This window comes from Spinacia oleracea, chromosome 4 (assembly GCF_020520425.1).
Source record: "Spinacia oleracea cultivar Varoflay chromosome 4, BTI_SOV_V1, whole genome shotgun sequence".
In the NCBI taxonomy this organism is placed as follows: domain Eukaryota; kingdom Viridiplantae; phylum Streptophyta; class Magnoliopsida; order Caryophyllales; family Amaranthaceae; genus Spinacia; species Spinacia oleracea.
In genome coordinates this window covers 183,851,441-183,874,357 of record NC_079490.1, presented here as the reverse complement: position 1 = coordinate 183,874,357, position 22,917 = coordinate 183,851,441, and the positions used below count along the sequence as shown (strand labels likewise).

General features: G+C 35.2%; 2 protein-coding genes across 4 annotated transcripts; both read left to right on the top strand.

The window, feature by feature from the left end:
- Positions 1-1,202: 1,202 nt before the first annotated feature.
- Positions 1,203-14,490, top strand: LOC110775575 (magnesium transporter MRS2-I). Of its 3 annotated transcripts, XM_021980188.2 has the most exons (14): positions 1,203-1,402; positions 1,513-1,647; positions 1,881-2,228; positions 3,522-3,795; positions 3,921-3,950; positions 4,639-4,786; positions 4,965-5,086; positions 6,503-6,577; positions 8,945-9,169; positions 9,362-9,406; positions 10,794-10,838; positions 10,938-10,967; positions 13,863-13,982; positions 14,076-14,490. In XM_021980188.2, the coding sequence occupies exons 4-14, from the start codon at positions 3,547-3,549 to the stop codon at positions 14,160-14,162; spliced, it is 1,176 nt and encodes a 391-aa protein (XP_021835880.1). In that variant the 5' UTR covers positions 1,203-1,402; positions 1,513-1,647; positions 1,881-2,228; positions 3,522-3,546; the 3' UTR covers positions 14,163-14,490. The 3 variants fall into 3 exon arrangements, with proteins under 3 accessions (XP_021835880.1, XP_021835879.1, XP_021835881.1); XM_021980187.2 differs by having other exon boundaries at positions 1,203-1,647; XM_021980189.2 differs by having other exon boundaries at positions 1,203-1,647; positions 1,823-2,228.
- Positions 14,491-18,940: 4,450 nt separating this feature from the next.
- LOC110775570 (ubiquitin-conjugating enzyme E2 22) lies at positions 18,941-22,542 on the top strand. Its single transcript, XM_056843207.1, has 8 exons — positions 18,941-19,107; positions 19,191-19,239; positions 19,706-19,819; positions 20,510-20,654; positions 20,778-20,855; positions 21,211-21,323; positions 21,419-21,522; positions 21,968-22,542. Exons 3-8 carry the CDS (start codon positions 19,817-19,819, stop codon positions 22,323-22,325), a joined length of 801 nt encoding a protein of 266 aa, XP_056699185.1. The 5' UTR covers positions 18,941-19,107; positions 19,191-19,239; positions 19,706-19,816; the 3' UTR covers positions 22,326-22,542.
- Positions 22,543-22,917: the final 375 nt, after the last annotated feature.

Genomic DNA, 22,917 nt, shown 5'->3' with positions numbered 1-22,917 from the left:
ACAAATGATAGTGAAATTGAAATTTGTAAATAGTGTCAAAATTCAAAGTACCCCACTAATACGAAACGAAGGGAATATATGGGATAGGTACACGTCAAAATCTATACCCGTCCCACCATCAATGATGAATAGCATTTTGTGTTCATCTTTGCCATATTACCCACCAAAAAATCATCATCTGTCTAACCTTGAGTTGTCAAAACGGTTACTCGAGTTGGGTCCAGGTCTGGTCATCTCGAATCTCAGGTCATGATTTGGTCGGGTCGTGTCGGGTCATTTCATCACCCGGGTGTAGGTTGGGTTCAGGTCGAGTTCGGTCAGATTGATTATTTGTCATGTCGGGTTTGTTTTTCATTTCGGTATAGGTAGGGTTCGGGTCGGGTCTTTTCTAGCTGGGTACAATTTCGGGTTCGGGTCTTAACGATTCGGGTTTGAGTCAGACTTGTAGCAGTTAATTTAAGGTTCAGGTCAAGTTCAGATCGGATAATTATCGAGTCGGTTAAAATTCAGGCCAGGTTCACTATTGGACGGGAGTTAAGACCGAGGCCGATAACTATTAGGTCTAGTCAAGTTTAAACCTTATAATTAACTTTTATAAATTTGGTTAAATTTGTTTTAACGCTTTACACTTGTTCTAGATTAGATAATTATAAAAATAATATTAACTTGATTTAAGTTATTATTTAGTTAGTTCAGGGACAAATCAGGTTGTCAACAAATCGCGTAAAATCAGGTAACGAGTTGTCATGTGTTGGGTAAATAACATGTTTCATCGGGTTATAATCGATTTCGAGTTGACATCAGGCCGGGTATTGAATCGGGTTCGGGTCATTTTTGATCGGGTCAGTTGACGTAGTTCTATTATCGGTTATATTTCGGTCGGGTGCATGCCCGGGGTACAGGTCATGCATTAACGGGTTTCGAAATCAGTCTTCGATTTTAATGGGTTGGATACGGTCGAGTTTTTGGGTTTCCTATTTTAACAATATTTCGGATCTCAGATCGGATCCAGATCCTTTAAATACTGGTCGGTTCATGTCAATTTCTTAGATCGGGTATTTTTTTAACCGCTATAGTCTAACCTACATCATTGACATCCCCACGTAACAAATTAACAACTGGGGTCAACCGGCGTCAACCACTCAACCAGGGCCCATCTTTACCTTCAACGACTCCCCATATACAAGAATGAAGAAGGAGCCAAGATTTATGTCAAAACTCAAAACTCAAAACTCAAAACTCAAAACTAAGCAGAAGATGCCAAGAAGAGACGGCGAGTAAAACGCCAAAAGAAAAAGAAAAAAGAAAAAGGGGACAGGGCGAATAATACGAACGGGGTGGTTGATTCTCTGAGCAAAGCTCTCCGCTCTCAACTCATATTCCCTGCGAAATCCGGCAGCATGTAGCCTCCTTTGCCACCTTTTCTTCATTCTCATTTTCTCTCTCCACCGCTCTATACACCAACTCACGCACGCAATATTTCATAAAATTTCTCTCTCCTCTCTTTTTCAGTTTTTTGAATTTCTGAACTTGCCGGCCGCCGTCGCGACTGCTGCTCGACCGTCGCATCTCCGACTAGCGTCTTCTTTCTGTCTCCATCAGCGCTGTGAAGGTTTCGGTGCTTTGTAGTCTTCAATTTTATACAAGGTACTTGAAAGCATAATTTCTATTTCGGTTTTAATGTTGATTTTTTCGTTGTTTATGGAAGCTGCTTTGTAATTTTGATTTAGTTCAACATTTTGGAATTGAATTGTTGAGATTGATTTGAGTGATTGAGTTGACGATTATAACTTCCCTCTCTGTCTCACTGCCTGGGACGCAGCCAAGTGAAACCCAAAACCTAAAAGCCTTAATTACCTCCCTCTCTCTCTTCGACGCAGGCCGCAGCCACCAGCCACCAGCCACCAGGCCACCAACCTCATCCGACCACCGAAGTACACCCAGATCCGCAGCATACCGAGGCGACTAAGCGAGGTTGCGAGGAAGAGGAACCGAGTCACCGATTCACCGAGGAAGAGGAGGAGCCGTCGAGCAGGCGAGCACCGAGGAAGAGGAGGAGCCGTCGAGCCGGCGAGCACCGAGGAAGAGGAGGAGCCGTCGTCCGTCGAGCCGAGCACCGTGTTCATCATTTCCAAGCACCGAGGACTCGAGGAGACGAGGAGGAGGAGGAGTCCCCGTCGAGCCGAAAGTCCGAAACCCGATTCAGCAGACAGCAAGTGCAACGTGAGGTATAAATTTTAATTATTAAACATTTAAATTTTAATTATTAAACATTTAAATTTTAAACTATCGATAATAATTGAATTGTGATTTGTGAATTTGTGAATTGTAATATGTTGATAATTTGTGAATTGTGATATTTGTGAATTTGTGATATTTACATATTGTTTGTGAATTGTGATATTTGTGAATTATGATATTTGTGAATTTGTGAATTGTAATATGTTGATAATTTGTGAATTTGTGATATTTAAATAATTGAATTGTGAATTTGTGAATTAGGAATTAAGATTTATGAATATGTTGATTTTGATATTTAAGTAGTTGAATTGAATTGTTGAGGAATTAGGAATTTGTTGATTTTGATATTTAAATAGTTGAATTGAATTGTTGAGGAATTAGGAATTTGTTGATTTAGGATTTATGTATTGTTTCAATGTTAAAGTACTTCATTGTAATTGTGACTTAATTTTCAGAATGAAAAGGAAGAAAACACGGGATATTTCTAGTTTTTTTCTTAAACAAACGCCTCCTTTTCTAATTTGGTTGTAATAATTGGTACTTGTTACTTTTGGGAAGAAATTTTTTTAAGTATTAATTTTTTATTTATTTTATTTAAACATTGATTAATGATTGTATGGTGAGCGGCGTAGAATGGTGACCCACCATCCGTGAAATCCTGGCTCCGCCACTGACTGTGAAATACAATTGTTCTTGAATTTGTGTTTTCTTTTGGCAGTTTTGATTTTATGGAGTATTAATTGAACAAATATGATGTTTACTGTTAGGAACTATAGTGTTTTTAGAACTTTTAGGAGTTTATATGGCGCTAGGGTTGGGTACCTAGACTAAGCTGTTTACTCCTAATCTCGTGTCACTTTACATTACAAGATCAGAAAGTTTGCTTAAACAAGCAAGGTTTCATCTAAAGTCAACAATTTTCCTTCCAGAAGTAAAGCTAACCACCTCACCTATTTATTACTTTTGCATTCTAGAAGTCAAGATTTTAGAAATAATATTGTAAACTGGAGAGCAACAACCAATAGTGTACGTCATGGTTTTTTAACCAATTATCTATTGATTCTTTGTCAGTGTTTGAAATTGTGCTTGTTGAGATTTGTCATCCCATTGAGAATCCTTCTTATAAAGTGTGTTATTGCTATAAAATAGGGGTTTTTCTTTGATGATTGGGGTACTCCTTAAAATGTGCAATCCTTACATTTTGTTATATCCAAACTTCAAAGATCCTAAATTCCTCTAGTAAATCCACATCAGTGCTGATAGTAATTAATTTCTAACAGGAATGAAAAAAGAGAAAAAACAGTGATGGGGAGAGAAGGATACGTAGTCCCGGTAGACCCTCAGATGAGTGTGGGTCTGACGAAGAAACCTGCTGGATCACGCAGTTGGATTTTGCTTGATTCTTCTGGTCAGGAAAACGTTCTTGATCTCGACAAGTACTCTATTATGCACCGTGTTCAAATTCATGCTCGCGATCTTCGTATTTTGGATCCTCTTCTCTCTTACCCTTCCACCATCTTGGGTCGTGAGAAAGCTATTGTTTTGAATTTGGAGGTTTTTTTTCTTCACACTTCAACAAATTATTTCAGTTGTTTGTTTTTTTCTTTGGTCTGTGTGTGCCAGAAGTTTTGCTCTTTTCTGATTAGTATTTTTTATTTTTTGGTGTTATGGGTGCTCAGCATATCAAGGCAATTATCACTGCTGATGAGGTACTACAAATTTTAAAACTTTTGGGGTTTTGTCATTTTTTTACTACTGTCCTGTATTTTCTTTGCTTTTTGTAGTAAATACTTCGTATATTTCAAGTTAGCGTGTCTGATTTCGGAACTGTATTGTGGGTGTTAACTTAGAATACTAATATATTTGCTGCATTACGCGCTAATAATGAACAATTGCATGTAGTATATGACTTCTAAATTCTAATGTTGTTTTCATCAAGAAGATCTCTGTAAGGTTTAGATTCTATCTTATTCAATGGCGGATTTTAATTTCCGCTTGTATGTTTAGCTTGTTGGCCAACTTGATTGCATTACCTCTGGGCTTGGTATTTTTTCTAATTTGGTTGACGTCACTTTTTGTTGGTGTTCTCATTTCATTTAACCTGTCTTTAAAGCCAGATTGGTATTTTTACAACGTGTGGTGTTTACTGACTCAGGGCATTGTAATTGAAACAATCTTAACAAGCTTCATTTGCTAGTTTCCAATTTTTATTGGTGGGTAACGGACAGTCCTAATGTCCTATAAAAGGCACATATGATTTTGTGGTCATTGGTGCCTCAAATTGTTTCTCGTTTTCTTACACTTTAAGCTTTATGAATCTGGTTTTTTTTCCCTCCAAAAAAGTAAGTCTTCGTGTTCCTGAGGGTGTGCTTTGTTACGTTGTTTAAATATTACTAGGTCTTACTTAGAGACCCTTCAGAAGAAAATGTAATTCCTGTTGTTCAAGAACTTCAGAGGCGTTTATGTCCTGAAAGTGCTGCGCATAAAGTTCATGGAGATGCGAAGGAGTCAGGGGGACATGATGTTGAAGCTACTGAAGAAGATGGTAAGCTACTTTCATCTGCAAAATCTTGTGGGTATTTTCATTCTTGATATCGTGGCTGTTGGCCTTTCAAAATTAAATTTCAACTGGTATTGTTTATTAAGCCACTTTTGATTCCCTTCTTCATTCTCCAACTCTTCTACCTCCATTCTTTTTTAGCTGATTATCTCCAATTTTGTAGAATCACCCTTTGAATTCCGTGCTCTTGAGGTGGCTTTGGACTCAATTTGTAGCTTTCTTGCTGCACGTACTACTGAACTGGAAACTGCTGCTTATCCAGCATTGGATGAGCTGACGTCCAAGGTGAGTGTGCTACGCTTATGTGCTATTTGACAATTATGTTCTCGAAATATTGGGATGTGCTTTATGTGAAATTTAATTTAGCATTCGATGTTGGGCATGTTTGTTAGAAGATATTTACCTTTTCTTTCTCTTGTTTTGGGTTTACTCATGTCTCTTGATGGCGTCTAGTCTGTAAAAAGTTAAATTTAGTCTTAGGTTTTATGAATTATCCTGATAATTTTGTGAGAGTACTTTTGTTAATTAAAGTTGACTATTAATTTGATAGAAAATCCGAGCTCTCAAATAAAATAAAAACACAAGTTTAGGTAATGGCCTTACCAACAGAACCAAACTCAGATTTCCAGCTGGAGAGTGATGCCCAAGGGGGAGGGGGGCGTGGGGGTGAGGAGTCGAATACAGGTGGGGAGAGGGACAAATGCATCGGGTATTTTTGAGGGCTGGTGATGGTAGTGCATAACAGTCTAGCTTGGAAGCAAGGAGTTAGTTAGTTCTATTTTTACAGAAGATTAGAGAGGAGGAAAGTAGGAAGAGCATTATTTCTTTTGATTATTTTATTAACAGTAGGAAAAAAAAAGGAGAGCAAACAATGGGAGTGTTTCATTTTGTTCCTTTTGTTTTTGGAAAGAACCAATCCTCTCAAACTCTTGAATATCCTTCTCATTTCTGTAATTTTCAGTTCATCATACGTCTTCTTTTCACTTTAAGTGTTTCTCAGATATCAGTTCATTACAGGGGGAAGGCAATGCCTTGCCCAACCATCCAAACTCGCTCCTCAGATGAGCTTTCGAAATGCGTACATAGTTTGATAGTATGTTAGAGTCAATAACTCATAAGCTTCATATAGATATTTCAATATGCTTTTGTGAAATGTGGGTAGATCCTAGCGATACTATGATTAGATCTGTTGTATGTTCACATATAAACTCTGTGTAAGGAATTACCAACACCAAGAAGTCATCTATTTTACATTTGTTAGTTAAATGGATTGAATTTACATGTAGAGTGACCCCTTAATAGGCCTTGAAAAATTTGCAATATATGTTACATTTTTATGGTTCACTTTTGTATGATAATTGCTCTCTGTTTCCCTGTTACGGTTCTACCTGGCAACCCATTGTTGAAGCTAGATCCTTTTCTTTAATCTTGAATCTTAATAGTACTGAAGTTTTGATATAAGCATTATTTCTACCCACTCGTAAGTTCTTCAATTGTTTACTTTGAGTTAATATATATATCAAGTTAGTCTTTTTTGTTTCTGTTCAAGTGTTGTATGATAGTTCTTTTGCTTTCGCGTGAGGTTTTAATATTAAATTAACTAAACTAATCTAGTGTTGCTTGGAGTTTAGAATGTGACACTTCAATATTTTTGTTTTGTTTGTCCAATTATTTTGATAATTTGTGTTGTTTTGTTGGCAGATAAGTAGCCGGAACTTGGATAGAGTGAGGAAATTAAAGAGTGCAATGACGAGGTTGACTGCTCGTGTTCAAAAGGTGCTACTTTATCATCCATGGTTAAACCAACTGTCTAATGAGCTAATTGGCAATAAGCCTACATCTTTTAAAAACCTCCTTTTGCTTCCCTTTTGTTTTAGGGAGGGTAAAAGGGTTTTCTTGTGTTAAACTATTCTATATTGAGTTATTGACGAACTTGAATTATAAGGTTTCTAGTAATTTAGAAATGGTGTGAATTGTGAATATGTGTTTTAGAATTATGACTTGCCAATCTGGCCTTTCCTTTGGTTGGGTTGTTGGGGAAAAACACCTTTTCCCATGTTTTCCCCAAATTAAATTTTACACATTGTGTTGGATATTTTATAACACCTGGGAGCAAAGCTAGGTATGTACAATGGCATAAAATGAGGTCATGGCATAAATATTAAATAGTCCTTGTCCTTCAGTAATAGACCTTTTTTAGATCATCCCAAAATAACAGGACACTTTCTCAATTTAGTTAAGTACACTTTCAACTTGTCCATATCAGCCATAATGATAAAATCTTCCATGTGGCATAGTGGATATGTAAAAACTTACATAGGGCACGATAATGATGAACTCAATTCTTAAAAAAAGTCCTCCAATAAAACTTCATCCCTCCGTCCCTTTAAGATTTCCCCATCCCAATTTTTACTTTGTTAAGAGTTGTGTTGAGAAGTTTGGTAGATTTTCTATTCAGCATGTGGGATAGTAAATAAAGTAAAGAGGGATGGTGGGAACCATATTAACAAAAGAGGAATGCGCCAATCTTTTAGGGATGGTGTGCCACAGATTTACCATGGCAAACAATGTGCTCTTGCCATAGGCTATAGTTATATTGGTGTCAAGAATGCAACACACCATGGCCAAAATCAAGGAAACAAGCTTTGAAGGATGAGATCATGCTATTGGTAATTTTCATTGGTCAGTAAGTACTCACTACTCAGTGTACCAACTGAAAACCGTGGTGAAAATCCCACTAGCCTACACATCATGTGATATGGATCATCTTGCTGTTGATATTGCTATTGAAGTTTGACCAAAGATGGTGCAACCAAGGTTGATGTTTCAGAACGTGGCATTTAAACAAATTGGTGTAGGAAGAACAATAGGCATCGAGGTGTAGGGTCGAAGGAAAGACATTGATGTAGCTCTAGGAGAAAAAGAAATCTTGACTAATTGATTTTGGCCATTAAGAGGAGTCTAGAGCATCAGCAGCATCTTAGAGGAGTTACTGGCATCACCAAGGGAATGCAGGTGCAGCCTCAAATAAAGAGAACTTGTATTCTGATAGGCTAGAAAATATGCTGAGGGAAGTGAGAGTTATTTAAATTGAGAACTGCAACAGGATTTAATAAGTTTTCTTAGGTGAACCTAAGGGAAATATCAAAAGCAGAAAAACAATCTAAGAAAGCCTTGTTTATGGAGTATTTAATCTGATTTTTTGCCTTCCCTGTATTAAGCTTCAGATTACTCCCTTGCTGTCCTTGGAGTTTAGGTATTTTACGAGGGCATATATATGAAATCAACCAGATACTTGACCCGTGAGCTTCATATACTATTCCAATGATATCATCATGACCTTATCCTTCAAATCATCTGCATCATTTTTGTGGGAATCTCAAATAAATCGTCTTACAATACCGTTCAATAACTAATCATCATAAATTTCTTACTTTGCCTTTTGTTAAATAATGAGATATTAGTTTATAGGGCAGGGGAACTTCTTTTCTTTCCTTCATGTATTACTAGTAGGCAAAATCAATCAAGAAATTCTTCACTCCTATCTCTACATGAGTCAGTTGACCTTCATCTACACCTCTCCATTCTCTACATGTGTCGTGGAAGTATAACTATAAGACAAGTGCTATATCATCTTATAATTTTGTAACATAGAGTATGAATCAACATCCATAAATTTGATGGATATTTGTGTCATTCATGACGGGTGTAGGTATTCATCCAAGTGAAAGGCCTAAAGAAATGCAAGTGCACTTGGGGAATTTTGTCCATTATTTGTGAGATTCTGCTGTGGTTTAGTCTTACCAAGATTTTTGATTTAGGATGGTTTAAAGAAGGTCAAGGAAAGAAAAGTATGGAAGAAGCACCACGAGATAGGAAGATAGGTCTATGTAACATTATGAGGCAAATGAAGCCGTTGCATAACTTCTGAGGTGAAATACAGTTTTACACTTTACAGAATAGGGGCTGTATCATGTTTATAATTCGAAGTTGTACAGGCAGCACTTACTTTTTTCTATTATTGTTTCCTTTGTTAGAACTGGAATTTTTGTTCGTCAATCTTTCATCATTCAGAACATAGTAAATAGTTTGTATCATCGTACGTATTCTTGTTATAAGCTAAAGTTATTTGACTGGTTGCAGGTGAGGGATGAGCTTGAACAGCTTTTGGATGATGATGATGACATGGCCGACCTTTACCTGTCCAGAAAGCTGGCTGTTCCTGCTTCACCTGTTAGTGGATCAGGAGCTGCTTGGTTTCCCAGTTCCCCTACTGTTATCTCTAAGATATCGAGAGCAAGCAGAGCAAGCGTGGTCACAGGTCGTGGCGATGATAATGATGTTGAGGAACTCGAGATGTTGCTAGAGGTTATAACAATCTTTAATAGTTTTCTTTGGAAGAAATTACTTACTTTCTCGTGCTGCTTCGTCCATGCATTATTTTATCTTATCCCTTCAAACTTTTTTGTGTCCAATTTCACACAGAACGTGAAGGAATATTTGAGGTTGAGGTTGGTGTGAATAACTGTAATTTTAATTTTTTTTTGATGTGATTTGCAGGCTTACTTCATGCAAATTGACGGGACATTAAATAAACTAACAACGGTAGGTGTTATGAATAACTATTTATTACGTACCATATCTTGAAATGCAATTCTGTAGTTACTCTGTTATATAAATGTGAATCCATGTATTACTGTTTCATATGAGGCACTATTTCGAGCTTTATATAAACTTACTCAAGCTCTCTTGCTAGCTTCTGTCTATATCCTTAAACTTGTCAAACAAGAAGTTAAATCTTGTTATAGCAACCGAAGTAGGGTAGGACATGAAGCTTACTAAAGTATGTTGAGAAAATCAAATATACCACATCGTATTCGTATAAGCTATAAGAGTTGTTCAGAGTGTGAGCTCTTAACAAAAATCATAATTTGTTGCCACCCTTGCTTTTTACTTTAAAGTAATATCTATAGTTATTGTTTTGATTTGCCATAGTTATCCTGATATCAGTCGATTTCATAAAGACGTGCTTGAAAAAGTGAGCCCTAGAAACTAATATCGTAAGGTGATTCATTGTTCATGTAAATGACCGCTTAGTCCAAGGGGAATGGAAGCTCTTATGTAACCTAAAATATTTCTTTTTTATTGGGCCATAGAAGAAAGTATGTTTTGTGTTCCTTGAGCTAGTTGTCTGTTGTGTATCTTTGTTGCTTATTTGTCATTGTGTGAATGAGTGGAATGGGCTTGTTCTCGGTCATGGTTAGTTTCTGAATGACACTAGTCTTATATGCACGCGATGCATGCGAATATAAGGAAAAAAAATATTTACATTAACATGAGTCTTCATAGAATATTATGGTCATTCTCCTTGCTCAATGCTCTGTAAAGTGCTTTATAAAACGGGTGAAAAGACTATAGCAACAGCAAGATATCACGATAGAAGCGGGCATGAGACAGTGTGGGAGGAGGTTGTGACTGTGACTAGAATTAGGGAGGAGGCGGTTACAAAAGGAGGTTTCACAGCAAATAAAAATTGTACTCCGTAAGAATTAAGGAGAGAATTAAAAGGATTACAAATTTAACGGAGAGAGAATTAAGGGATTTGAATTTTTCATAAATTACGAAGGAGAATTTAAGGGTTTCAAATTTTAGATGGTTGAACATTATTTCAAATTTATTGTTGACATTTGGCTGTCACATTGTAAATGTCTGCCATATACTAAAATATGAAAGATTGTATGCATTAGTTGCATTGTAATTCCTTATTTGCAATATGACATTAAATAATCAGTTTTTGAATTATTACAATTTGATTTTTTAATTAATTTAACTAAATCCTGAACTTACGAAGGTTATTAAAGTATATTCGATAGGGGACACCAAAAGACTATTTACCAAAATGACCTCAAGAGTTCCCTTATAGAAAAGAGATTCTGCACATTTATTAATTTTTTTAATCATTAATTGGTGATTTTTGAATTGGAACTTGCAGCTTCGTGAATACATTGATGACACTGAGGATTACATTAACATTCAGGTGAATGAATTTTCTGGACTCGCTTCATTCTTGACATTACCATATTTAAATATGGATGCCTTTTTTGCGTGGTACTGAAATTTGGTCATCTCTGTGCAGCTTGACAATCATCGAAATCAGTTGATTCAGGTGCGTAGCCCCCCTCCTCTTTCCTGACTTTCAAAAATATACAAAATCTTTTTATTTCTTTAAGTTTTATATATACATGTTTTACACGAGAGTCAGGAAAGTTAGTGTATTTAGGGAAGGGGTTTTTACTATTTCTCGAATACATGTTGCATTTGGTGTTATATTCCAAGTGACTACAAAAAATTGGGGTTATACTCGCGTAATTCTGGTTACAGAAACAGAATCATCAATGCCAAATTTTGAGGTATAGACTTTCGCTAATAGAACTGAAGCACCAATTGTTTTAATAAATTGTCCGAGTGACATTTCCTTGTTTCTTTCTTAGGACTTGGGAGCCTACTTGGATCGGCTTTTTTCACTAACAATCAACTTATTCTTATGTGTCTAAATGAACCTTACCTTTATTTGACCCTAACCACTTGATACTCCCCAAAGTCTCCCCTTGCGTTGATAATGATCATTTTTTTACATAGGATTCTTTTTTATAATTGAGCTAGTGGAATAAATGCAAGGAAGATTTCAATGCAAATGACGAACTCAATTGAATAAAGGGAACCAAGCTCAGTTCCTCTTGTCACACTTTGGTGAAAAGCTTTATGAATATGTTATTATGGTGAATGAACTGCTCCATTGTTGATCCATAATACATTCTTTAAGTGGATGATGACAAGAAACATCTTTGTTTTTATTTGGATTTTTGTCAAAATTACCAATATGCACTTTGGAAATAAATACTTTTTCAGAATTTTTGTTAAAAAAAAAACTACCCTTAAAACATAATGAGTTTGAGTAGCACCACCCACAAATGGATTATATCAGAATTTTCCACCAATAGGCCTCAGTTTTTGTTTTCCTTTCCAACTACCTTTGGTTTCTAAAAACGAAATCTGTAAGTATATAACTCGCATTTCCCTTTTATGGTTCAAAACACAAAGTCAATCAAAATCCTTCAAATTGAAGATATAAGCATCAAGGAGAAGGTGAGTGGGTTATTCGACAACAGGTAGGATTATTCAATTCTATTATTAATTGATTTACAACTAGGAAGCTAAAATTTAGATGTAGTTGCAGTTCTACCCGGTTATTAGAATTAGGGTTTGTATATCATGTTTGAGGTTTTCAATGTATGGGTTTATGTTTGCACTTGATTGTTTTTCTCCACTAATTTTGTGATTAATTTCAATTGAAACATGTCTAATTTATCCTTCCATTTAGCTCTTCCATGTCCAATTCATCAACTTGTGCTTTATCCATTGTTCCTTTTTTTTGCCCACCCAGTGGTACTGTACCGCTATGACAGCAATAAAATTGATGGCCGAGAAGTTGTAGATGTTATGTAGGAGAGAAAGGGGGGGGGGGACTGAGAAGGGCTGCTGGCTGTGGGTGAGAGATGGGTTATGGAAGCGGAAAATATGAAAGATAATATGCAGGAGGGAGATTCAATGGGGAAGAAAGTAGGTCATTGAAGAAACCATAAATTAGGGGAATAAATGACTTTTCCACATGCCTTAGATTGGAGGGGAAACAAAGAGTAAGGGGCCAGGGGCTATGGAAGGAATCCATTTGTGGGGGTAGTGTGCTACTCAAGCTTTATGTGTTTTTAGGGAATTTTTCAAAAAAATGTTCTAAAAGTAGTTATTTCTGAAATATTTAATAGTTCATGACAAAAATCCTTTCTATTTTGGGTCTTGTTGTGAAGTTTGCTTAGGCTGTAATAGGCGAAACTATGGCTTCTGTTGCTTTGGTTCTGTCATCGACTTGTGGCTGTCTGATTGATATGATTATTTGTGCAAGAGACACTAGCGTATCTTTGTGACATCATGAAGTTGCTTGAGTGATACTCCCTCCGTATTTTTTTAAGAGATACACTTGCCTTTTCCGGCCGTATTTATTTAAGAGATACACTTGCCATTTTTAGTAACTTATCAACCCCACCATCTAATTAAATAATACATCTAATATACCCTACCACCCACCATCCTATTAAACAAATATTTTCATAAACCCACCCCACCCTTCACCCACCAAAATGACATGGTCCCCACATTTAATTATTAAAATATCTATCCAACCCCACTTGCTTTATTATTTTATTTCATTCAATTATTCTTCTTAATACCCGTGCCCGGCCAAGTGTATCTCTTAAAAAAATACGGAGGGAGTAGTTCTTTGGGTTTTTTTTGTTGGCTTCTTAAATTTGTGATCATGGTTTGTTTGGATGATGTTCTTGTAACGAACAGGACTCCAATCTTCTCTTTTTTGCTTGTTCTTTGTGATTCTTCTTGTTCAAGATTAGAGGCAATTCCTTTTTAGAGAAAGAGGGTTTTATGTGGGTCAACCCTATCAAGGTTTGAGCGAAATGAAGGGAAATCATAATCTGGACTTCTGCTCACTGTGGAAATCCCAAGGCTAGAACTTAGGGGTGTAAAACAAAGGTGCTTGGACTTGAGGAAAAGAGTATCTACCTTGTATGGTACAGTAAATTTGTGTTAACTCCTTGAAGATGTTGTCAAGGACCCAGAACTCTAGGAGCAGTCAGTGTTTCACCGTTTTTTTGAAACTTCCTCAAAAGGACCATGTTTCTGTACTATTCTGTCAATCTGGAATCCAAGGTTGAGGTTTAGGGTTAGGAGGAACTGTTGCTTTTCTACTTAATTGTGAGAATGACACAATATTGCTTTTGGGGGAAAGAGTTGGTTGGTGTTACTGACGAGAGGTTTCGGCGGGAACTAGGTCGGGAATCCAGAATGTGGGTTTCAAGAAGTTCCAGAACATGTTCTTAAATTTCAAAATTTATCTCTATTCATATCATTTGATGATTTGAGTGATAGTAATCTTATGTTAGTCTATGGGATTTTGATGTGATTTGTTTCTTTGTGGATACTTGTCATGCAGTTGGAGCTTTTCCTGAGTTCTGGAACTGTTTGCTTATCGATCTACTCCTTGGTTGCTGCAATTTTTGGCATGAATATACCTTATACTTGGATGGAACATCACGGTTACATCTTTAAATGGGTACATTCAAGTTTAGCATTCAAGTTCAGCTACTAACTGTTGCCCCTTTCAATTGTACGTACTAACAGTAACAGGTCATTGCGCTTTTTGCAGGTAATTATAATTTCTGGAGTTCTTAGCGCTGTACTCTTTTTGGTTATAATCGCATATGCTCGTTATAAAGGGCTTGTGGGATCATGAGCATCAGTTAATCACTCATCTTTTTCTTGGAAAAACAAGAACAATCTCTATTCTGGCTTTAACCACATCACACCAGCATACTTACTCAAAATCTTATTGGATCTAGCATACTTGGATAGGGGGTACATGTTCATACTGATATTGAAATATAGCAACACAACGCTATTCTTGGTAACCTCGGCAGACCTTGCATAGGCTTTTATTTTTATACCTTTGGTTTCCTCTTGTAAATTTACAGTATATCATTAATAGATGTTTCGTTGTCAGTAAATCAACTGGAACATAAATCACATATGATTACCGTGTGCTAGCTAATGCTTTTGCAGAATTCTGATATCCTGAGTTATACTCTTCATACGGTAAAGCAGCCTTCCTAAATTTATTTGTTTTTTCCCCTTTTGACAAGATGTACATTCAAGGAAAACCAATTACAACCTAATCTAGGTTAAAGAGCAAAATATAACAAACCACGTGCTAAAACTAAAATTGCTTTGGTTACCCAAGGCCAACGGAGGGCAAATCACATAATAATTAATAGCTGCATAGCTATGCAGCAATCTCTAGCTGCATATGAGCTAAAACGACACTCCATTATAACATACTCATTTTTCTCTCTCCTCTAACCTCTCACCATTTTCTCTCTTATCAAAACCCATTTTTCTCTCTCATCAAACCCTAGCTTCGATTTAACGGCTGCGCCTCCTGCCAATCGAATCGCCACTTCCTCAACGGCGCTCGACGTTCTCGGCTGCCGAACATCGATGCTCCGCTCTTTCCTTCCGCCGCTAACGCCATTAGAATTGCTAATGTCACCGCTGCCGACGAGATGCCATCGGAAAATATTAAAAATTAGGGTTGTTAGGTTTTTGAAGGTTAATTATTTTCATCTATCTGCCATTGTTGTTGTTGATTATAAGAGGTTAACTTTCTCTTTTATCAATCATAATTTCGGGTTTCATCATCGTTTCCGGAGAAGTTTTTTTAAAGGTAACTCTCTTTTGCTATATTTTGTTGTGTAAAATTTTGTAGTTTGGATGTTATTTTTGATAGATCTGCTTTGTTTATGGTTAATTGTTTACATTTTGCTAATTTAGGATTTTGATTTTTGCCGATTTTTTGGGATTTTGATGTTTCCGCTGTTACATTTGATTTTGTTGATTTTTTTAGGAATTTTTGTACTATTTTGTTGTGGTTTGGTGTTCGAATGTTCGATTGTTTCTAGATTGAATTTGTCATGTTTAAATTGTAAATGTAGATGTTCAAATCAATATTGTTGATGAAATTAATAATAACACTGTTGAGTGATGTTCAATTTTTCAACTCTCTTATTGAACCTATGAAGAATCATGTCCAACTAAATTCAACTAATAAAACTTTTATATTTTTAATAGTTTTGTGTGATGTTCAGTTTCTCAACTTTTATGTTCAACTTAAATAAAATGATGTTCAACTAACTTTAACTTAAAAAATTAATATATGTTCAATACTTTTGTATGATGTTCAGTTTTTCAAGTCTCATGTTCAACTTATAAAGAATTATGTACAAAATCATATTCAACTGAAAGACAAGCAATAACAGTAATTAGCATATGTTCATTATTCTTTACTAAAAGATCAAAAGTGGCGTTGTCTAAATATTGTCATGTTCAGTTTATAATTTACCATGTTCAATTTATAAAAGATGAGGTTCACAAATAAGAACACTTTTGTGTGATGTTCAGTTTCTCAAGTTTCATGTTCAACATATAAAGAACCATATTCAACTTATAAAACTATGATATGTTCATAAATAAGAACACTTATGTGTCATGTTCAGTTTCTCAATTCTTATGTTCAACTTATATTAGAATAATGTTCATATATTTGCCACCTCCTTGTACAAAAGAGAGTAGTTAATATATTTGCTTCTTAATCTTTTGGAATTGTTTCCTTGTTGCGAGATTTTGGTTAGTTGATTGGAGTGCGGAAAACTAATTTTTTTTTTTTAAAAAAGCTAATATATGTTCAATAGTTTCGTGCGATTTTCAGTTTCTTACATGTCATATTCAATTTATAAAGAATTATGTACACATTCATGTTCTCTTTACTGAAAGATCAAAAGTAGCGATGTCTAAATATTGTCATGTTCAGTTTATAGTTCATCATGTTCAACTTCTAAAATATGATGTTCATAAATAAGAACACTTTTGTGTGATGTTCAGTTTCTAAAGTCTCATGTTCAACTTATAAAGAATCATGTTCAACTAAATTCAACTTACTAAACTATGATATGTTCATAAATAAGAACACTTTTGTGTGATGTTCAGTTTCTCAAGTCTTATGTTCAACTTACAGAATCATGTTCAACTAAATTCAACTAATAAAATTACTATATGTTCAATAATTTTGTGTGATGTTCAGTTTCTAAAGTCTCATGTTCATTAATAAGGATATATGAATGTTCGATTTATGGGTTTGTAAATTTGAATTACTGTTAAAATATTTAATACTCAATTCCGGAGTAAATGTGTTTAAATCAGTAATATTTTTTTTTTTTTTAGTTTCTAAAAAAATCACTTATTATTCCTAGTTATGTCAATTTTTAAAACTCAATGTTCAGTTTTAGAAATTTAATGTTCATACTATGTTTGATATCCTGTCAAGTTCATTTTTAATTAAAAAAGGTTCTACGTTCAATTTTCAGAATTTAACGAGGAAAAAAGACAGAGTCGAAGAAGAGGTGGAGGAGAAGTTGGTGAACTCAATCCGTTTGCAATTGGTGGTAGAAAATTTATCGACGAGGAAGGCAAATAAGAACTATTAAGATGGAGAAAAGTTGCAGAAAAGAGAGAGAAACATAGAGGAAAGAGGAACACATAGAAGAAGAAAAAGATTCATAAATGTTCATATTTTTTATTTGTTTATTTTCCGAATGATAATTTTCTACCGAAATGTAGCGTAGTGATTAAACTTGTGCGGACGTACTAGAGTTTCTGATATATTAATTAATATTACTTAATTTGTCTAAATTATTAAAAGACAAGTATGAAGAATGATATTTTTTTCATGTTCATTTTTTTTATCATCATGTTCAATTTTAACTGTTTCACAATGTCTAAAAAACCTCATATGCACCCAGCTCTGCATGCATAGGTATGCAGCCAAAAATTTGGGGCAAATCACATCCCGCTTATTGAATTGAAACATGCGGGATAAATTCCGATAGTTTTTTCCTGTTGGGCTTCAACCTGTAGATACCACCAGAAAAAATGGAGTGATCGAGAAAGGTTAAATAACTTGAATCGGAAATAAACGAGAAGCCTAGCGAAGAAACTACATCACAATGATAGAAGACGTTGCGAGCTCGAGCCAATTTCATCAGTAAGTTGCCATGCCACAAACAACAAGAAACTACGCTCGCCCGTGAGGTCATCCCAAGGCCCTAACATAGAGGGAACTTCTTGGGATCTTCAATTCGACTAGGAAAAAAATACTTCCAATTTTGAATTGGGGTTTGTGGATTTTTCGATACTTTTTTTCCTTTTTAGATTGGGGATTCTTAATTCTTTAGCTTTTTCATTATTTTCCTTCTAGAATCCAACAAAGCTATCGTCAATAGCTAAGAGGGGATAAAGGGCATTTTTTTTATATTTGTAGCTGACTTCCTTGAAGAGAGAAATAATGTATAAATAAAAATATCCTTTGGTGCACGATGTACACAAATGTACTCAGATGTACCTACTAATTTTAAGCTGCTCTGCTACTGCATTGCAACAAAAAACAAATCAGCCAAAAAAAAAAAAACTGGAATTGGAAAATGTATTTAACATTTAATGTGATGTAAAAAGTGAAAATAACATGACATTTTCGTAATTAAACCGGTAAGAAAAATTTAAAAAAAGGTGGAAATAAAATAGAGTTCAAAAAGACAATTTCTTTTAATTTTTAAGGTCTTAAAATAAAATAATAAAATTTAATTCATGTGTTAACAATAAAAATGGATTTTGTTAAGGAGGTAAAAGACAAAAAAATCTTTCACAAAATCTTTTTTATAAATTTATTGTACATCACAGTAAAAATTAACTTTTTTTTTTGAGGGACAGTAAAAATTAACTTAAATTGCTTAAAAGTTATCTTATACTATATGTAAAAGTTATTTATTTTTAGTGATAATTTTTTTTTTAATAAAAAATATTTCTTTAAAGTCACTAATAATGTATAAAATAAATCAATTAAATTTTTTATCTAACAACTTTATCAAAAGGTCTTGCGTGCACAAGTTGCACAATAAATTTATTGTGCACCAACCTAACTTTAATCCAATTTTCTCTAACTTTTACTCACTTTTCTCTAACTTTTATATTATTAAAAAGAAATTAATAGATAAACATTTTAAAATGTTAAATGATTAATGTTACATATTATTAGTGATTTTGAAAAAATATTTTTTATTAAAATGAAAATTTTTACTACTAAAAAGTAGATAACTTTTACATATATAAGGATGACTTTTAAGCATTTTACGTCAACTTTAACTTCGGTGTACAATATTTATCGTACACCCCATGTAAATAAGAATGTGTGCAACCTTATTTTATAATATAAAAATTAATCAAAACATATTAATTTTTTTTTTTTTTTTTTTGTAAAAGTTACGAAAGCCCGGGTAAAAATTAATCTTAAACGTTGTAAGTGAAGAGCTTTTGAAAATGAAAATACTTTTGTAAATTTCCTACCGTTTTAGCGGTTGTTACATTTCGTTTTTTGAAAAACATCATATTTTGGCATTTTGCTTACTTTTGAAAGAAAACCAGTCGACCATAATACAGAAACAAAAAAAACAAAGGGGAGAGAGGAAAGCGGCAGCGAAGGCGAACAAAGAGGAGACAACACCAGTCGCCGGCGCCGCTTTCACCGTCGGCCGCCTATTCTTCCGGACTTGCGCGGCCCCTCTCACCCAAACCAGGTAACCTTTGTTCTTAATTTATTAATTAATTTAAAATGCTTCAAATTTTCAAACCCTAACCCTTTTTTTTACATCAAATGTAGTTTATTCATTGGAATTCTCCGGCTCTGTGAAATTTTCGGGCTTTTTGGGGTAAGTAATATCTTCTAATATTGTTGATTTAATGTGTTATTATACTTGGAATTTGTGTAGTTATAAAACCCCAACTTGTATTCAATGTTTTGTGAAATTGAATTGTTATACTAATCTTGCGAGGTTAATCTTCCTGTACATAGTTATGCCAACCAAACTAGTACTAAGAATTTACTGTGTTTGTAGTCAGTCGATGAAGTTTTAGTTCTTACAGTCTATATTATCTATATAAAGGAGAAGAAGGCCTTCAGGTTAATTGAATAACATATTAATGAACACATACAGTGTCAGGATTTCGTGCTAGCAATTTTAAAATTAAGCAAGCAATAGCATAATAGGATGTTGTGAACTGTGAATCAAAATACGGCAGTGGTTTATTTGTGTCAGTTATATGAAACATTATGACACATGTATTTATCGCGTTCTGGGATGAGAAAGATGATCCAAACTTGCTCTTTTTATGCAGATATAAACTCCTGCTCGAAGCCCCTCGCCTCTGCAATAGTGGTTGTAGGAGCTTCAAAGAGTCGGGTGAAAGCTACAGATCAAAGCTACTTGTCATAAATAATCTGCTTCTATGGTAACTTCTCTTCCTATCTCAGTTTGTTTTTTCTTTCCTGAATATTTTTTTTCTTAATACGACTTAATCTAATCAATATAGTGATGTATTTATATATATATGAATGCATGGCAAGTAGGTTTTAGGGAAAGGAATCGATGACAATCATCATATGGCATCGTAATATGAATTAAATTTGATTTTAATCTCAATCTCAATTATTATAAATAATATGCTATAGACTAAATTACTGATTGTCAAGTACCATGCCTGCTCATTGAGTGAGGATAAACTTGCACGAGATTGATATCAAGGCACTTTTCTTTATTAATCTCCCTGTACGTCCCAAGCACGTGACATGATTCCTGTTGGATCCCCGATTCCCCACCCTTGCACAAGTGCAATAGTGTGGTTTACATTTTTGTAGTTTTCACCTTTATACTCTTTTATTAAATATGAATATATGGAAGTAGTGATCTATTTAAAAGGCAAGTTCGGTGGTGCTTGGGTCTTCCTAAGCTGCATCTAACTTTTTCTGATGTTTTTGGTGGGGCTGACTATTCCGTGATAGTAAATGGGCAAACCTCTTTTGCATGGAGATTACTTAATATCTCTGGACTGTTTCACATTTATGCTTAAGCAGCTTAGGGAGATTCGTAATCTTCTAATTGTGCAGCCAAGTACGATTTATTTTCTTCCCTTTTAATGTAGGCTACAAATGAAAATCTTCCGCCAAATGTTATTAAGCAGCTCGCAAAAGAGTTAAAAAATCTTGATGAAACACCTCCGGAAGGAATCAAAGTGGGAGTTAATGATGATGATTTCACAACCATATTTGCCGATATAGATGGCCCTGGTGTGTGTGCCTTTCTTTCTCTCTTCTTAGGGATTCACTGAACAAACCATTTTACTTAAGCAGACTAAGCTTCTATAACTTTCTGTTCTGTTGGAGAGTGACATTTGCTCTTGAACTTTGCAGCTGGGACCCCATATGAAAATGGTGTCTTCCGCATGAAGTTAATATTGTCGAGCGACTTTCCCCATACCCCTCCAAAAGGTGATAATTTCTGTTCAGTTGTATATTTTTGGTTCCTTTCAACTGTTGTCTAATGCATCCATGATGATGCCTCTATGATGCTTCAATATCCCTTCAACGGATATATTTCTGCCCCCAAATTGCTATGGTTACAATTACAATCTTTACATTGAAAGCCTGATTATGTTAAAATATTATGTGACTTTTACATTATTGGAAACAAAATGTTCCATAGCTTGTTTTTTCCTCTTTTATCCATTTACTGATTGGCCCTTTTGTTTTCTGTCAGTTGGAATCTGATCTGTACTGAAAATTCTTTTTTTAAAGAAACTATACCGTATGATTTAGAAATAGCGATTAATTTTACTGATTGCAGGTTATTTCCTTACCAAGATTTTCCATCCAAATATCGCAAATAACGGTGAAATTTGTGTGAACACTTTGAAAAAGGATTGGAACCCAACTCTGGGATTGCGACATGTTCTTTTGGTTCGTTCTATATGCTGACTTCACTTCCCTTTTTCGCTTCCAAACTTGGTGTAATCCTCATCCAACTTGTGTGGTTACTGTTTCCTTGAAAACAGGTCATAAGATGTTTACTTATAGAACCTTTTCCGGAATCTGCCTTGAATGAGCAAGCTGGCAAAATGCTACTTGAAAACTACGAGGAGTATGCAAGGCTCGCTAGGTGAGTTACTTTCTCTTTCACAGCTTTGATTTTGGAATGTTGTGTAGAGAAATATGCCTATAATCCACCCTTCATTTTCAGCTTGAAGTATACCCCAAATTTCTTGCATATAGGATTGGTACAAATTTGGGAGTGGGGTAGAGATTATAGAGACAAAAAGGTGGAAGTGTTGGTATGAAGAGAGGAAAAGGGTTGACGCAGGGCTGATGCCATGATGTGATGGAGAGGGAAAAATACGTAATTTTATTTTTATTTTTATCCAAGTGTGAAAATCTTTTAGGGACTACCTTAAATTGTCACTGAAATAGAAGTTCAAGATGAGGGGGGAATACATCTATACCTTTAGGTGCGTGTAGCAACATACGAGTATATAATTTATCTACAAAGATACTATTAGGTAGTAGAGCTGCTTCTCTGATCAATCCATGTCGGTGCCTTTTGGCAGACTGTACACAGGAATTCATGCCAAGCCAAAATCCAAGTTAAAGAATGGAGCTATTTCTGAGTCAACCACGGCTTTGAATGTCGACAAGAGGAACACCAGTTCAGCTCAAAATGCTGATCAGAAAAATACATTAGCAAGTACTGGGGCTCCTCCAAAAATGTCTAGCAGCAAGGCAACGCGCCTTGAAGATCAGCCTGCAGGTACTGTTCCGCAATCAAATGAGAGCGGAGTTGTTGGATCTTCGACTACGCTGCCAGCAGCTGCAGTGCCTATAACGCAAAAGAAAGATGTTGTGTTGAAGGCCCAAGCAGAGAAAAAGAAGATTGATGCGAGAAAGAAGAGTTTGAAAAGATTATGATTACAAAAGTAGACAAGAGTACATCTTGGCTGTGTTATTCTGTGGTTTTAGTTCATTTTTTCTCTCTACCTGCCTTACCCGTTTTACCCCTCGGGATGTCAATTGGTCTCCATAAAAGGGAGGCACCATAGACAAGTTGTTTTGACTCACTGTAATGAATATGTATTTGTCTATTTGGGAGTTTCTTTGTCAATGGATGAAAATTATTAGGTCCCAAGGGTATTTTAATGCTCATTAATAGTCTCTCTCACATTTTCTCCTCACATATAAAGGGAAAATGTGATAGGATTTATGGTACATCAGGGTGGACCTAATATGTTCTAGTCACTGGACCTCATAGTCTACTAATAAACTACACCCTCCTCTCGGCTTTGTTCTTGTTTGGAGCGGCTCATGATAGGACTTGGAAAAAGAATGAGGGACTTATTTATAAAGGGGTGTAGTTTGGGACGAACTTTCTAGTAAATTTTGATATGAAAAAAGCAAGTTAACAATGATAATCCTTGAAAGTTGAAACTATTTTTTTTTTTAACACAAGCCTATTCTCATGATGAATCCTTTGCCTATAATTTTAAAAGCCTATGGTCTGTTA

Bases quoted from the DNA above. Each gene is read 5' to 3' on its own strand.
- LOC110775575 (XM_021980188.2), top strand. From the start codon at position 3,547: ATGGGGAGAGAAGGATACGTAGTCCCGGTAGACCCTCAGATGAGTGTG. The intron at 3,951-4,638 runs GTACTACAAATT...AAATATTACTAG, and splicing joins CAATTATCACTGCTGATGAG to GTCTTACTTAGAGACCCTTC. The intron at 5,087-6,502 runs GTGAGTGTGCTA...TTTTGTTGGCAG, and splicing joins TGGATGAGCTGACGTCCAAG to ATAAGTAGCCGGAACTTGGA.
- LOC110775570 (XM_056843207.1), top strand. The intron at 20,856-21,210 runs GTGATAATTTCT...TACTGATTGCAG, and splicing joins TCCCCATACCCCTCCAAAAG to GTTATTTCCTTACCAAGATT. The intron at 21,523-21,967 runs GTGAGTTACTTT...GCCTTTTGGCAG, and splicing joins GAGTATGCAAGGCTCGCTAG to ACTGTACACAGGAATTCATG.